At 38.6% G+C, this 16756-nt stretch overlaps 1 gene segment (V, D, J or C); it reads right to left on the bottom strand.

Annotated features, from left to right (window-relative positions):
- Nucleotides 1-1391: 1391 nt before the first annotated feature.
- Nucleotides 1392-2011, bottom strand: LOC134479204 (Ig heavy chain V region 3-6-like). The segment is given in 2 exon segments: nucleotides 1392-1792; nucleotides 1879-2011. Coding segments are annotated over 2 exon segments (444 nt in total).
- Nucleotides 2012-16756: the final 14745 nt, after the last annotated feature.

The following is a 16756-nucleotide window of genomic DNA, read 5'->3' on the forward strand; positions in this document are numbered from 1 at the left end:
ATACTTGAGGCTTTTAGAATCTGTGCCTCCAAACACAGTACATACACAGGATGGACCTAGGCCTCAGCATACATATGTAGCACATGAGCAGCTTAATTTTTTTAATATGGGTTCAGAACAACTATTACAATTGTTATCCTAAAAGCTATTGCCTGTGTGTGTGTGATGTTCTTCTTACTTGGCTGCATTGTCTGGCATTGATGGTAGATGAAGTGCCTAGCCTTAAAAAGACTTGCAATTTCAGGGAATAGGTTGATACAAAAGGAGGTCCAAGTTGGCAGAGGAAAAGGTCAAGGAGGTAGCAGGGTAGTGAGTCGACTGACATGGGAATAAGTAAAATAAAAACAAAGAGTTAAGAGCTCACAATTTTCTCCTGGAGCATTCTTGCTAGGGTGAGATAATTAAGCTTTGTTCTAGCTGTAATGTTGATCCCAAAATTAACCCTAACTGTCAGTGGGCCTCTGCTATTCACATGATGCCAAATCACCAATGCATTCATCACCTTTTGACTGAGAGAGAGAGAGAGAGAGAGAGAGAGAGAGAGAGAGAGAGCATCACCTTTTGACTGAGAGAGAGAGCATCACCTTTTGACTGAGAGAGAGAGAGAGAGAGAGAGAGAGAGAGAGAGAGAGAGAGAGAGAGAGGGAGGGAGAGAGAGAGATGGTATGCAGGTTCCCTGAATATTTGTCTTTTACAGGAATTCTGTAAGACCATTATGCATTTCTATTTTAATGTATCTTTTAAGCTTCATAAGGTTGAACTTAAGGTTATTTGTTTGTACTTCTGCTGTTTTGCAATATCATGGTATTGCTAGAGTTGGATAGCTGGAATACAGTGAGATCATACAACATTGATTGTTGTTAACATTGTTCTATTGCTGGTCTCTAGACATTTGAATATTGTATTATTAGAAGTTTAGGGATCAGTTTCAGAGGTTATCTTTGATAACTTAATTTTCTCTTTAGGTTTCTGTTTCTGCTGTAGTCTTCTTTTTGTGTGGCCCGTTCTCCCTGTGGTCAGAGACTTCTGATCCAATAAGGTGCCTCCATTGAATTTTTGTGGCCTGAGTAACATTCGTGGTTCCTATAAAGACTTTAGATAAGTGGAATACAGAAAAAAAGAAATAGTCACTGGAGTTCTGGTTTGCTTACCAGGATTTCTATTAGTGGTTAGTCCTCCAGTAGACTAGTAGATTTTGCAGTTTTTTACCGGAATATAGAAAGTCATTGATGTGGTGACTTTGAAGAATTCTGGTTATAACTTTAGGATTTTTGTTGGGCTGTGTGTATTATGTTAACTGAAGATCTTAGCAGCAGTGTGTCTTCCAGTACATCAGGAGTCTGGTGACAGAGTTTTGGCCAACAACTGTTTTTCCCTACTCTAATGTAGATTTACAATGCTTGGTGTGTGTTGTGTGACCCCTGTTGGTTCATAGTTGCTCTACAAGGAGGTTTATGTCTGGCCTTACACTGAAGACTCCACACTGTGTATCTTGCACAGTAATATGTGGCTGTGTCCTCAGTAGTTACAGAGTTCAACTGCAGGAAGAACTGATTCTTCGATGTGTCTCTAGTAATGGAGATTCGACTTTTGAGAGATGGGTTGTAGCTAGTGCTACCACTGTAGCTTATGTGTCCAATCCACTCCATTTTATTTCCTGGGAACTTCCGGATCCAGCCCCAGTAATTACTAGTGATGGAGTAACCAGTGACAGAACAGGTGAGGGAGAGTGACTGTGAGGGTTTCACAAGGCCAGGTCCTGACTCCTGAAGCTGCACCTCAGACAGGATACCTTCAGACGATAAGAGTCAATTCTGTTAATCATATAATTAAAAAAGAAAACCCTCATGAACACTTGTATGAATTGGCAACACTCACCAGGAAGGGCTGTCAACAGGTACAGAAGACCCAACGTTCTCATCTTTTAGGCTACACCCTCTTTGCTTCAGAGATCAGCCTCCAGTGAGAGATATGTAAGGTAGCCCAGTCCAGAAAGGTATTTAACTTAGAGATAGAAGATGCATTTGCATGTGGGAGCCAGCCATGTCTTCATAATACGGAAAGGTGTCTACTGAATGCAGATGGTTATGAAAATAAGGCAATCACTGTCTCTAGCTTCCTATAATCTGAGTCTGGAATTACAGTGCATGAGGACTGTAGGAATCACAGAAAACATATTTATATAGACACGATCCCATCCTTCCTATCCTAGAACAACCTCCACACAGACACATTTCTGATCCTGTGTTTTTACTGTCTTAAGTTGTCTCAAGTCAGTACCAACCTTCCTATCATACTTGGATTCCTGACTTCTTGCTTTCTTATTTGTAAGTCCACACTGTTCCTAGTCTTCTTCTCTCTTCCTCCCCATACTATGTATTATCTTTCCCAGAACTTTTACCCTCTGTTCTGTAATTGCCCAGATGATACGGTACCATTATAATACAGAGTCCATAGCGTTATTCACAGAGGTGATATAGGCAGATCACATTACATTTGTAATTTTACTTTTTGGGAGAACTGCCGTAGAAAATCCCATAGGGACTATAACAGGTTAAACCAAGCATGCATTATATTTCCACTTTCACCATTTACTCATCAGCAATTCTCTCATTTGATTGTTTAATAAATGTTATTGTTTGGATTAAATGAAACCTCAGACTACATTATTAGTTTACACTTTCCTGACAGATGAACACATTGAAAACATACTTAATATTCATTTCTTTTATGCTTTTGTTCCAATATTCAAAGAATCTGCAAATTTTCAAAGTATCTCTGTTATCTGACTGTTGAACCTGTCTCTTCATTCTTGGTTTTTCAAAGCTGAGGGGAGAATTCTGTGTGTTGTGCAGACAAACCAGTGAATGACGCTCTGTCGCTTTTTTCTATCTAATTTAACTCTACATCATGTATGGAATGTTCTGTCTGATCAAATACAGTCCTTCAGCTCACAATTGTACCTGGAGAATTTTCAATGCTATGCCATCCTCTTGAGGGTCAGATCAGCAAAGAAGCAAATTTAGATATATCAAAATGACTTTGTGTTTTTGGAAGGGTTGGGATCTTCCTGATCATCGGGTGCCCCTTTAAAATGTCAAGTCAGTACAATTCGGACAAGATATCTGGCTTTTGAATGTTTACATTCTCATGAAGCTCCTATGATTAACAGTAATGGACTGCTAATACATTGCAGAAAGATAATCTCTGGTTGTTGGGTCTAGTTAGAAAGATCCTGAAACAATTGGTTTTTTAATCCTCATCCATAGACTTCCATAATATATCACAGTGTGCATGAACTTCTCCCTACCAAATGAGATATGACAGAATATTAAAATAGGCAAGGTGGAGTAAGATTACCTGCAGAATTGAAACACCAATATACACAATAACTCACCTACCTTCACACTGCTCCCTAAGAATAAGAGGCCCTATTCCTGTCCACAGTGGAAGGTATGCTCTTTTCACAAAACAATGAAACTGTTTACTGTTATGTCATTAAACAGCATAAATAGATTTTATGCTGAAGAACTCCTTTGATGATCTTTACTCTAATGTCCCTATGAGGCTCCACAGATAGTGAAGACAATCAAAGGTATTATGAAATCTGTGAGGAAAGTGACATCTTTACATATATATGTTCAAAGGAACATTCCTGATATTTGTGAATACTTGCTTAATTTCAGCAGCAAAGCAAAATTTTAACAATCACCTTTCACACACTTCTAGATATGTGCTTATATTCCTAACAATACTTGGGACATATGTTGCCTACATTTCTTCTAATTTATATTTCTTCAGTTACTCATGGTTATGCTACAATGTTGCAATATGAACACCTGTTTAATCACATAACAAAAGATATGTGAAAACCACATGAGTCAGGAGTGAAAGATGCATTCCCTGCACCCTGAGCAGGTAAGCTATTGCATGCAGCACCAGAATGTAAGGACAAGTCTCTCCTATTAAAGCCCTTATTAAAACTGCCCACTGGAGAGAAGGAAGTGTACATCCTTGTCAAGAACAACCCCCTTTCAACATGTGCGGCTCTGCAGTTTTAAAGCGTACAGGGTGAATACCCCCCTCCTATACAGTTGACGAATCTCTAGCACAAAATAAGACAGAATACAACTGAACTGGTTGTGGAATTTCACATTGGATATACTATATTCAATAATACTATGTCCAAACAATTATTCTAAGTATATTATAACCTTGGATGTATTTTTCAGAATCCAAATGCACCTGGGCCAGGATTCTGTCAGGTGTTTCTGGAATCCATGGCATAGATTTCAATCATCTGAGAAAATTCATAACCCCTCCCCCTACTTCATTTGTTTTAAAACTAAATGTTGGTTTCATGCATCCACAGGATAAGATCCTGACACCCTCACTGGAGGCACATCAGCCTTCCTAATGCTCTGCATTTTCTTCTATGCATAATGCATCCTGTATTTAAATTTGTCATTCAAAATTTGTGATATTTATTTGAAAACACTCAGAGGGGGTTTTTTGTTTTTCTTTTTGTTGTTTTCTTTGTTTTGTTTTATTTTGTCTTTTGCATTCACTTTCATATTCCACTTCTGTTGACCTATAGTTCCCTGTGTGTCACCGCCACCTGCTGGTGGTGAGCACCTCTGTGAGAGGTTTCTGCTGTAACTCAGTTTCCTCACTGTGTTTCTTACGCAGTAATATGTCAGTGTTCTTAATTCTCATTTCTCAGACTCATCATTTTTAGATACAGTAAGTTCTTAGAATTGTCACTGGTGATGGCAAATCTGCCCTTCACAGTCTCTGCATCATTGTTTGTGCTCCCATCACGTTTTGTATCTGCTAAACACTCTAGCCCCTTCCCTGGGGCTTGGCAAACCAACTCTTTGGTGAATAGTTTGTGTACAGTGCTAATGAATGAATGGGAAAACCCGGCTGGAATCCAGGGCTCAGCTCTTCTATCACAAGAGAAGCTTAGCACTGTGATGGCTTTGTTTAGTACAGAATTCCCCATTTGCATCTCTTCTTGCTATTTAGCAAGCTCTGTATTTGAAATCTGTGAGAAAACACTATTCAGAGAAGATACAATCACGACATTTATATGTAGTTATGTCATTTCTTTTTTAAAGTATGAAGTTGAATAGCATAACATACTTTCACATTTCCCCATAAAGCTAGGTGTGGTATTTCATTCCCGCTCTGGATTTATGTTCTGCCTTGTTGTTGTGACAGAGCAGGTGTAGAACAGTGAATGTGAGGGATTCACCAGGGTAGATGCTGATTCCTGAAGCTGCACCTGGGATGGGATTTCTTCAGGCAAGGAGAGTCAGTTCTGTCAATCATGCATTTGAAAATCTTTTCATGGACACACATGTATGAAATGGTAGCACTCACTAGGAAAGACTGCCAGCAGGTACAGAAGACTCAACATTCTCATCCTTTAGGTTACACCCTGTTTGTTTCTTCAGAGGTCAACATCCAGTGAGAGATGAGCTCCTACAGTCCAGGAGGAGATTTAACTTAGAGCTAGAATAAGCATTTGCATGCAGGGAGCCAGCTTTGCCTTCATTTTTGGGGAAGGTGAATACTAAAAGTAATGGGTTATTAAGATAAGACCATCACTGTCTCTGGTTTCCTATTAATTGAATCTGGTTAAGATAGCACTAAGGCTAGAAATTGCAGGGAACACAACTAGACATGATCCCACCTTCCATTCCTAAACCAACCTTCTCACAGTTCGTCTTCTGATCCTGTGATTTTAAGTTTCAAGTTAGTGTCAATGGTCTTTTCCACACTTGAGTTCATGAATTGAGATGTTCTTATTAGTAATTCCACACTGTCCCTAGTTTTCTTCTTCTTTCCTACCCAGAGTATGTGTTTCCATCTTTCCTAAAACTCGATACTCAGTCTTATTGAACTGGCCCATACCTGTGTCTTGTTCCACTTACACTCTGGTAAGTATAGGCAGCACATGCTAATAGACGAAGCTTGGCACTGTGCACAGTAAGGTTGCTATTCTGAGACCCCATTCATTCCTTATGTTCTCCTGACTCAATGCTCATCCAATTTTCATGTGTAATAATTCCATGTGAGCTGGTGTGTAACAGAGACTGGAAAAACATCCTGAGCATGATACTGAAGACATTTCAACTCCATGCCTCTTTACATTCTGAGCCACATCTTAGACTTTGCAACTAATCTTAGTATATATCCATATTATAATTCCTTTCATCATCTTTCTCATAAATTTTAACAGACTCAAGACTTTTAATTATTGGATATAATTTTTTTTTGCATAATATACCCTGATGATAGTTTTTCCTTCCTTAAAACCTCTAAGTTACTCAACAGCACCCCTACCATCCTTATATATTTACTATCTAACTTTCTCATTAGAAATCAATCAGAAATCTAATTGGAAATATCAAAATAAATGAGTAAATAAATAAAATGAAATAAGATTAAAAGAGGTAAAGTAAAGCCTAACACATCAAATCAATACAAAACAAAAAAAAATGAGCCCCAAAATATTAAAGGGAACAGATTTAGGTGCAGAGACCCATGCATTTGCACACTCAAGGATACCATCGGAACAGAAAATCAGAAGCCATAGCACATATGAGAAAGAATATGTAGGATAAAATAAGATATAAATAAAAGATTATAAAACGCCAACAGATTTCACCAATTGACTTTTATTTGTTATGGGCATTTACTCCTGGGAATGCATCCTCTAATTACAAATAATTGTTTTCTGAAGATAGAATCCATTTGGAAAAAAGTAATTATTAATGTTCAAGTGACTATTAGTTGGAGATAGTTTCTGGCTTAGGGATGGCAATATGGGTCCACTTCTTTTAGAAGAGAGACCTTGCCTGTATTCACAGGATTAATGTAGGCAAGTCACATGTCATTTATATTGTTAGACTTTGGATAACTTCCAGACAAAATTCCATAGTGACTACAACAGGTTAAACCAATCTCATTTTTATTTCTATTTTCACCAATTTTTCATCAGCATTTCTTGTTATTTTTTTCTTAATAACTGTCATTGTTTGTTGGATTGTATGAAATCCCAAGCTGGAGCTGGAGGGATTCAGAGAACATGGTTTTCATAATGATAGGGCCTTTGATATTGTGTCATTTCGGGTTCTACAGCTTTTTAGAAGAATGACATAGATTTTAGGGACTAACATCAGAGATTATTGTAACCTCTTGTGTTCTTCAAGGCAAGAGTTAAAATGACATGGATGATGGTCTCCCGGGGCTTATATGTGGTTAACTGAGAGGATAAAACTTTGTAGAGTTAGGCAACACTCTTGCTATCACCTCTCTGCACCTGCTTCTCAGCCTCTGCACCGTTAATTTATTTGGTTTTTCTTTTTTGATGTTTCATCACAATGCTACTAATGATATGAACTTAATATCATTTGCTAAATTCTAAATGAAATATGGAAACATTGATAACAGTTATTCCAATTATTAAGGAACATCATGCATGTTTAGGTGGAAAGACTGTAAGAGCCAGCATGTAGAGATAATTCTTGCGAAGTGCTGTCTTTGCATGTGACAAGGTTGTCCCAACCATGAACACTAAGAGGAAGAGTCTCCATGCAAAAATAAAGGCATGAGAAGAAAGCAATGATAGAGTAAGGAAGAGGTCAGCAGGAGTGGTAAATGGAGAAAATTATACACTCAATGTGACTATAGTTACACTCAGTTTTATACCTATACTGAGTTTTATAACAGAGTAACAGATTACTCCCACTGTCTTCTACTCCTTGATTCTGTCGAATGTTGCCTTAGCTGCACACCCATGTGCTCATTGACTTGGCATCTAAATTTGCCAACACATTACAATATTTCACTTGCTGTAACTGTAAAAGTACATGAATTTTTATAATATTTGTTTTTATAAATGCCACTTGCTTTCACTTTATAGCTATTTTTAATATAAATGTCTAAAATAAGAAAACTTGCACAAGTCTCTGAAGTGGTAAATGTTCTGCCTATTGTTCATAAATCCTCCATGGCTCTTCAAACCATTAAATACAACTGATATGAAACTGTCTGCAGGATACATCACGTAGATCAAAGATTCAGACTCAACTAGTATTTTCTAATGTAAATTAGTCGTTTTTATCTTTTCATGTTGAAGAAGGAGTTATTCAATAATGGATGTTTACAGTTAATATTATTCACAATACTAATGCCTGAAAGAATGTAGAACACATATTTTATGACATAAATTCCTTCACAAAGAAATACATTTTCTTTTTTTTTGATATTTTATGTTATCTACTTTTTTTTTATTAACTTGAGTATTTCTTATATACATTTCGAGTGTTATTCCCTTTCCCGGTATCCGGGCAAACATCCCCCTCCCCCCTCCCCTTCCTAATGGGTGTTCCCCTCCCAACCCTCCCCCCATTGCCGCCCTCCCCCCACCAGTCTAGTTCACTGGGGGTTCAGACTTAGCAGGACCCAGGACTTCCCCTTCCACTGGTGCTCTTACTAGGATATTCATTGCTACCTATGAGGTCAGAGTCCAGGGTCAGTCCATGTATAGTCTTTAGTTAGTGGCTTAGTCCCTGGAAGCTCTGGTTACTTGGCATTGTTGTACATATGGGGTCTCGAGCCCCTTCAAGCTCTTCCAGTTCTTTCTCTGATTCCTTCAACGGGGGTTCTATTCTCAGTTCAGTGGTTTGCTGCTGGTTTTCGCCTCTGTATTTGCTGTATTCTGGCTGTGTCTCTCAGGAGCGATCTACATCCGGCTTCTGTCGATCTGCACTTCATTGCTTCATCCATCTTGTCTAATTGGGTGGCTGTATATGTATGGGCCACATGTGGGGCAGGTTCTGAATGGGTGTTCCTTCAGTCTCTGTTTTAATCTTTGCCTCTCTCTTCCCTGCCAAGGGTATTCTTGTTCCCCTTTTAAAGAAGGAGTGAAGCATTCACATTTTGATCATCCATCTTGAGTTTCATTTGTTCTAGGCATCTAGGGTAATTCAAGCATTTGGGCTAATACCCACTTATCAATGAGTGCATACCATGTATGTCTTTCTGTGATTGGGTTAGCTCACTCAGGATGATGTTTTCCAGTTCCAACCATTTGCCTACGAATTTCATAAAGTCATTGTTTTTGATAGCTGAGTAATATTCCATTGTGTAGATGTACCACATTTTCTGTATCCATTCCTCTGTTGAAGGGCATCTGGATTCTTTCCAGCTTCTGGCTATTATAAATAAGGCTGCAATGAACATAGTGGAGCAAGTGTCTTTTTTATATGTTGGGGCATCTTTTGGGTATATGCCCAAGAGAGGTATAGCTGGATCCTCAGGCAGTTCAATGTCCAATTTTCTGAGGATCCTCCAGACTGATTTCCCGAATGGTTGTACCAGTTTGCAATCCCACCAACAATGGAGGAGTGTTCCTCTTTCTCCACATCCTCGCCAGCATCTGTGTCCCCTGATTTTTTGATCTTAGCCATTCTCACTGGTGTGAGGTGAAATCTCAGGGTTGTTTTGATTTGGATTTCACTTATGACTAAAGATGTTGAACATTTCTTTAGGTGTTTCTCAGCCATTCGGCATTCCTCAGCTGTGAATTCTTTGTTTAGCTCTGAGCCCCATATTTTAATAGGGTTATTTGTTTCCCTGCGGTCTAACTTCTTGGGTTTTTTGTATTTTGGATATGAGGCCTCTATCTGTTGTAGGATTGGTAAAGATCTTTTCCCAATCTGTTGGTTGCCGTTTTGTCCTAACCACAGTGTCCTTTGCCTTACAGAAGCTTTGCAGTTTTATGAGATCCCATTTGTTGATTCTTGATCTTAGAGCGTAAGCCATTGGTGTTTTGTTCAGGAAATTTTTTCCAGTGCCCATGTGTTCCAGACGCTTCCCTAGTTTTTCTTCTATTAGTTTGAGTGTGTCTGCTTTGATGTGGAGGTCCTTGATCCACTTGGACTTAAGCTTTGTACAGGGTGATAAGCATGGATCGATCTGCATTCTTCTACATGTTGACCTCCAGTTGAACCAGCACCATTTGCTGAAAATGCTATCTTTTTTCCATTCGATGGTTTTGGCTCCTTTGTCAAAAATCAAGTGACCATAGGTGTGTGGGTTCATTTCTGGGTCTTCAATTCTATTCCATTGGTCTATCTGTCTGTCTCTGTACCAATACCATGCAGTTTTATCACTATTGCTCTGTAATACTGCTTGAGTTCAGGGATAGTGATTCCCCCTGAAGTCCTTTTATTGTTGAGGATAGCTTTAGCTATCCTGGGATTTTTGTTATTCCAGATGAATTTGCAAATTGTTCTGTCTAACTCTTTGAAGAATTGGATTGGTATTTTGATGGGGATTGCATTGAATCTGTAGATCGCTTTTGGTAAAATGGCCATTTTTACTATATTAATCCTGCCAATCCATGAGCATGGGAGATCTTTCCATCTTCTGAGGTCTTCTTCAATTTCCTTCTTCAGTGTCTTGAAGTTCTTATTGTACAGATCTTTTACTTGCTTTGTTAAAGTCACACCGAGGTACTTTATATTATTTGGGTCTATTATGAAGGGTGTCGTTTCCCTAATTTCTTTCTCGGCTTGTTTCTCTTTTGTATAGAGGAAGGCAACTGATTTATTTGAGTTAATTTTATACCCAGCCACTTTGCTGAAGTTGTTTATCAGCTTTAGTAGTTCTCTGGTGGAACTTTTGGGATCACTTAAATATACTATCATATCATCTGCAAATAGTGATATTTTGACTTCTTCTTTTCTGATCTGTATCCCCTTGACCTCCTTTTGTTGTCTGATTGCTATGGCTAGAACTTCAAGAACTATATTGAATAAGTAGGGAGAGAGTGGGCAGCCTTGTCTAGTCCCTGATTTTAGTGGGATTGCTTCAAGTTTCTCTCCATTTAGTTTAATGTTAGTAACTGGTTTGCTGTATATGGCTTTTACTATGTTCAGGTATGGGCCTTGAATTCCTATTCTTTCCAGGACTTTTATCATGAAGGGGTGTTGAATTTTGTCAAATGCTTTCTCAGCGTCTAATGAAATGATCATGTGGTTTTGTTCTTTCAGTTTGTTTATATAATGGGTCACGTTGATGGTTTTCCGTATATTAAACCATCCCTGCATGCCTGGGATGAAGCCTACTTGGTCATGGTGGATGATTGTTTTGATGTGCTCTTGGATTCGGTTTGCCAGAATTTTGTTGAGTATTTTTGCGTCGATATTCATAAGGGAAATTGGTCTGAAGTTCCCTTTCTTTGTTGTGTCTTTGTGTGGTTTAGGTATAAGAGTAATTGTGGCTTCGTAGAAGGTATTCGGTAGTGATCCATCTGTTTCAATTTTGTGGAATAATTTGGATAATATTGGTATGAGGTCTTCTATGAAGGTTTGATAGAATTCTGCACTAAACCCGTCTGGACCTGGGCTCTTTTTGGTTGGGAGACCTTTAATGACTACTTCTATTTCCTTAGGAGTTATGGGGTTGTTTAACTGGTTTATCTGTTCCTGATTTAACTTCGGTACCTGGTATCTGTCTAGGAAATTGTCCATTTCCTGAAGATTTTCATGTTTTGTTGAATATAGGTTTTTATAGTACGATCTGATGATTTTTTTGAATTTCCTCTGAATCTCTTGTTATGTCTCCCTTTTCATTTCTGATTTTGTTAAATTGGACGCACTCTCTGTGTCCTCTCGTTAGTCTGGCTAAGGGTTTATCTATCTTGTTGATTTTCTCAAAGAACCAACTTTTGGTTCTGTTGATTCTTTCTATGGTCCTTTTTGTTTCTACTTGGTTGATTTCCGCTCTGAGTTTGATTATTTCCTGCCTTCTACTCCTCCTGGGTGTATTTGCTTTTTTTTGTTCTAGAGCTTTTAGGTGTGCTGTCAAGCTGCTGACATATGCTCTTTCCTGCTTCTTTCTGCAGGCACTCAGTGCTATGAGTTTTCCTCTTAGCACAGCTTTCATTGTGTCCCATAAGTTTGGGTATGTTGTACCATCATTTTCATTAAATTCTAAAAAGGTTTTAATTTCTTTCTTTATTTCTTCCTTGACCAGGTTATCATTGAGTAGAGCATTGTTCAATTTCCAAGTATATGTGGGCATTCTTCCTTGATTGTTATTGAAGACCAGTTTTAGGCCGTGGTGGTCTGATAGCACGCATGGGATTATTTCTATCTTTCTGTACCTGTTGAGGCCCGTTTTTTGACCAATTATATGGTCAATTTTGGAGAAAGTACCATGAGGAGCTGAGAAGAAGATATATCCTTTTGCTTTAGGATAGAATGTTCTATAAATATCCCTTAAGTCCATTTGGCTCATGACTTCTCTTAGTCTGTCTACATCTCTGTTTAATTTCTGTTTCCATGATCTGTCCATTGATGAGAGTGGGGTGTTGAAATCTCCCACTATTATTGTGTGAGGTGCAATGTGTGTTTTGAGCTTTAGTAAGGTTTCTTTAACATATGTAGGTGCCCTTGTATTTGGGGCATAGATATTTAGGATTGAGAGTTCATCTTGGTGGATTTTTCCTTTGATGAATATGAAGTGTCCTTCCTTATCTTTTTTGATGACTTTTAGTTGAAAATTGATTTTATTTGATATTAGAATGGCTACTCCAGCTTGCTTCTTCTGACCATTTGCTTGGAAAATTGTTTTCCAGCCTTTCACTCTGAGGTAATGTCTGTCTTTGTCTCTGAGGTGTGTTTCCTGTAGGCAGCAGGATGCAGGGTCCTCGTTGCGTATCCAGTTTGTTAATCTATGTCTTTTTATTGGGGAGTTGAGGCCATTGATGTTGAGAGATATTAAGGAATAGTGATTATTGCTTCCCGTTATATTCATATTTGAATGTGAGGTTATGTTTGTGTGCTTTCATTCTCCTTTTTTTGTTGCCAAGACGATTAGTTTCTTGCTTCTTCTAGGGTATAGCTTGCCTCCTTATGTTGGGCTTTACCATTTATTATCCTTTGTAGTGCTGGATTTGTAGAAAGATATTGTGTAAATTTGGTTTTGTCATGGAATATCTTTGTTTCTCCAGCTATGTTAATTGAGAGTTTTGCAGGATACAGTAACCTGGGCTGGCATTTGTGTTCTCTTAGGGTCTGTATGACATCAGTCCAGGATCTTCTGGCCTTCATAGTTTCTGGCGAGAAGTCTGGTGTGATTCTGATAGGTCTGCCTTCATATGTTACTTGACCTTTTCCCTTACTGCTTTTAATATTCTTTCTTTATTTTGTGCGTTTGGTGTTTTGACTATTATGTGACGGGAGGAGTTTCTTTTCTGTTCCAATCTATTGGGAGTTCTTTAGGCTTCTTGTATGCCTATGGGTATCTCTTTTTTTAGGTTAGGGAAGTTTTCTTCTATGATTTTGTTGAAGATATTTACTGGTCCTTTGAGCTGGGAGTCTTCACTCTCTTCTATACCTATTATCCTTAGGTTTGATCTTCTCATTGATTCCTGGATTTCCTGTATGTTTTGGACCAGTAGCTTTTTCTGCTTTACATTATCTTTGACAGTTGAGTCAATGATTTCTTTGGAATCTTCTGCTCCTGAGATTCTCTCTTCCATCTCTTGTATTCTGTTGGTGAGGCTTGTATCTACAGCTCCTTGTCTCTTCTTTTGGTTTTCTATATCCAGGGTTGTTTCCATGTTTTCTTTCTTGATTGCTTCTATTTCCATTTTTAATTCCTTCAACTGTTTGATTGTGTTTTCCTGGAATTCTTTCAGGGATTTTTGCGATTCTTTCAGGGATTTTTGCGATTCCTCTCTGTAGGCTCCTACTTGTTTATTAATGTTTTCCTGTGTTTCCCTAAGGGAGTTCTTCATGTCTTTCTTGAAGTCCTCCAGCATCATGATCGAATATGATTTTGAAACTAGATCTTGCTTTTCTGGTGTGTTTGGATATTCCATGTTTGTTTTGGTGGGAGAATTGGGCTCCGATGATGCCATGTAGTCTTGGTTTCTGTTGCTTGGGTTCCTGCGCTTGCCTCTCGCCATCAGATTATCTCTAGTGTTACTTTGTTCTGCTATTTCTGACAGTGGCTAGACTGTCCTATAAGCCTGTGTGTCAGGAGTGCTGTATACCTGTTTTCCTCTCTTTCAGTCAGTTCTGGGGACAGAGTGTTCTGCTTTCGGGCATGTTTTTCCTCTCTACAGATCTTCAGCTGTTCCTGTGGGCCTGTGTCTTGAGTTCACCAGGCAGCTTTCTTGCAGCAGAAAAGTTGGTCTTACCTGTGGTCCCGAGGCTCAAGTTCGCTCATGGGGTGCTGCCCACGGGCTCTCTGCAGCGGCAGCAACCAGGAAGATATGCGCCACCCCTTCTGGGAGCTTCAGTGCACCAGGGTTCCAGATGGCCTTTAGTGTTTTCCTCTGGCGTCCGAGATGTGTATGCAGAGTGCAGTCTCTTCTGGTTTCCCAGGCGTGTCTGCCTCTCTGAGGGTTTAGCTCTCCCTCCCACGGGATTTGGGTGCAGAGAACTGTTTATCCGGTCTGTTTCCTTCAGGTTCTGGTGGTGTCTCAGGCAGGGGTCCTGCCGCTCCTGGGCCCTCCCCCACGGGAGCCCAGCGGCCTTATACAGTTTCCTCTTGGGCCAGGGATGTGGGCAGGGGTGGGCAGTGTTGGTGGTCTCTTCTGCTCTGCAGCCTTAGGAGTGCCCACCTGACCAGGCGGTGAGGTCTCTTTCCCACGGGGTCTGGGAGCAGAGAGCTGCTGCGGGCCGGGATCCGCGGGTAAGAAATACATTTTCAATAAAAATATGTCTTTTTTCTGATAAACAGGTAATGAAGGGAAAACAAGAAAATAATTTCTACATTTTTGTAAGGATAGAATTAATGTATGAGCCTCTTAGAGACACCACAGGAATGACTTCCATGAAGGAAGTTTCAACTGTAGACAGGTAATTCTCAAGGAAATGGGTAACATATTACACAGAGAACTTGGACACTGAATTCTAGAGCTCACCACTCAGCAGTTGAGCCATCTGTCAGTCTTCCTAAAAAGGGCACAAGATGGTAGAACAGAAAATGGCAAGTCCTTCATTCCAGAATATTAATATTTTATTTAGCAGACATGTTTCCAGATTAACTATTTTATAGTTTGTAATGGCCTATAACAAGAAATAGATGAAAGAATCAGAGAAATAGGATCTGACCATTTCCCTACAACTTTCATAAATCACCACAGAAGCTACAGCGTAAGCATCTGATGAGGTTAAGGTAAGTGACTCAAAACTGTTCTTTGAACAAACATCAAAGCTTTTCCTAGATGAAAGAGAATATAGTAGGATATATATTGAATAAAGTTATACATTAAGTTATTGAAGAAGCTAAAAATGGAAATGAGTCAAATATGTTCTTCATATGATTGCTTCATATATGTTTTGGGACAATGTGTCTCTAGGGAACCAAAAAACAGTGTTGTGGAATGTTTATCCATTCTTAGAGTTGGCTGTTTTCTTCTTGTCCTGGGTCTGTGGAAGCATCTGAGGATAGATTAGAAGGAACAGGTCCAATAGAAGCATCTGTGTCAGTGAGAGGAGATTGGACTAATCGGAGGTTGCTTCTCTGCAGTTTTCTGAGATATAGTAAGTGCCTGGACTTGACAAGATGCTAAAACATACATATGTTTATATATATATATATATATATATATATATATATATATGTAGCTTAAAAACTAAAAAATACTTCTGAACTCATATATATATATATATATATATATATATATATATATATATATATATATATATGGTAATGATTAACCATGTTTGGGAGAAAAATTTTTCTTGATGCACATTTGAAACCAAGGAAAATCCCACCATTCAAAAAGGTGGTAAGTGGGAATTTTGGGTAGATGTCACTATCTGGGTGGAGTCTATTTCGTCCATGAGAGGTAGGTCTGAGTCGGTTTTCTACAGCTTATAATTTACAAAGAAGATAACAACATGAGTTAACAACATGCACATTCTTTAAGATAAGCTTTTGCAGAGCAGAACATAAAATTTCATGGTTACACAGTTGAATTGTATAGAGAAATGTTTAGCAAGAAGGGGAAATATGAAGCATTTAATCAATGAAAACTGAGTTTAGATGAGGAAGTAGCAGATTATACCAGTGTAAGCTTACATCAAAACTTGTTACTATAAACTGAGTTTAGAAGTCTTTTTTTTTTAGTTTTTAAGCTACAGTTACTTTAGGTTTCAATTAGAAATCTGGAGAATAGATTGTAATAAAGCAGTCATAAATTATTTTAAAAAATGACTGTTGCTACTAGCCAACACTTCCCTGTGTTCGCTCTCGTCTTACCATGATTTAAATAAGCCATTTGAATCTGACGGTATCCAGTTTTGTACACTGTCTTTTTCAGTGCTTATCATATCACAATCTAGAAAGACTCTTGAAGCTGAATGCCTATCTTCTGAGACCTTGTGGGGTAAGCTGTTACAGGGTTTGGGAGATTCTGTCTCTTATAAACTTAAATATTTTATTAATTACCAGACTTCTGACAATATCGAGGGCTATATTGACTGGTTATGTCTAAATAGAGCACTTCATATGTACACTGTGGAAAGTCAAGTTGTAAGATTGAGTAATATACTGAAACACTTCAATAAAAATGGAGAAGTTATAGGTATAGGAACCAAGTCTGCATTTTATTTGAAAGTTCATTCAGCAGAAAATACTCTGACAAGGACATCTACAACAGCAATTTCCCTTAAAAGAAGTACCAATTCTTGGTCAAGTGTCCCTAGTCATGAAGGAC

This window comes from Rattus norvegicus, chromosome 6 (assembly GCF_036323735.1).
Source record: "Rattus norvegicus strain BN/NHsdMcwi chromosome 6, GRCr8, whole genome shotgun sequence".
Taxonomy (NCBI): Eukaryota; Metazoa; Chordata; class Mammalia; order Rodentia; family Muridae; genus Rattus; species Rattus norvegicus.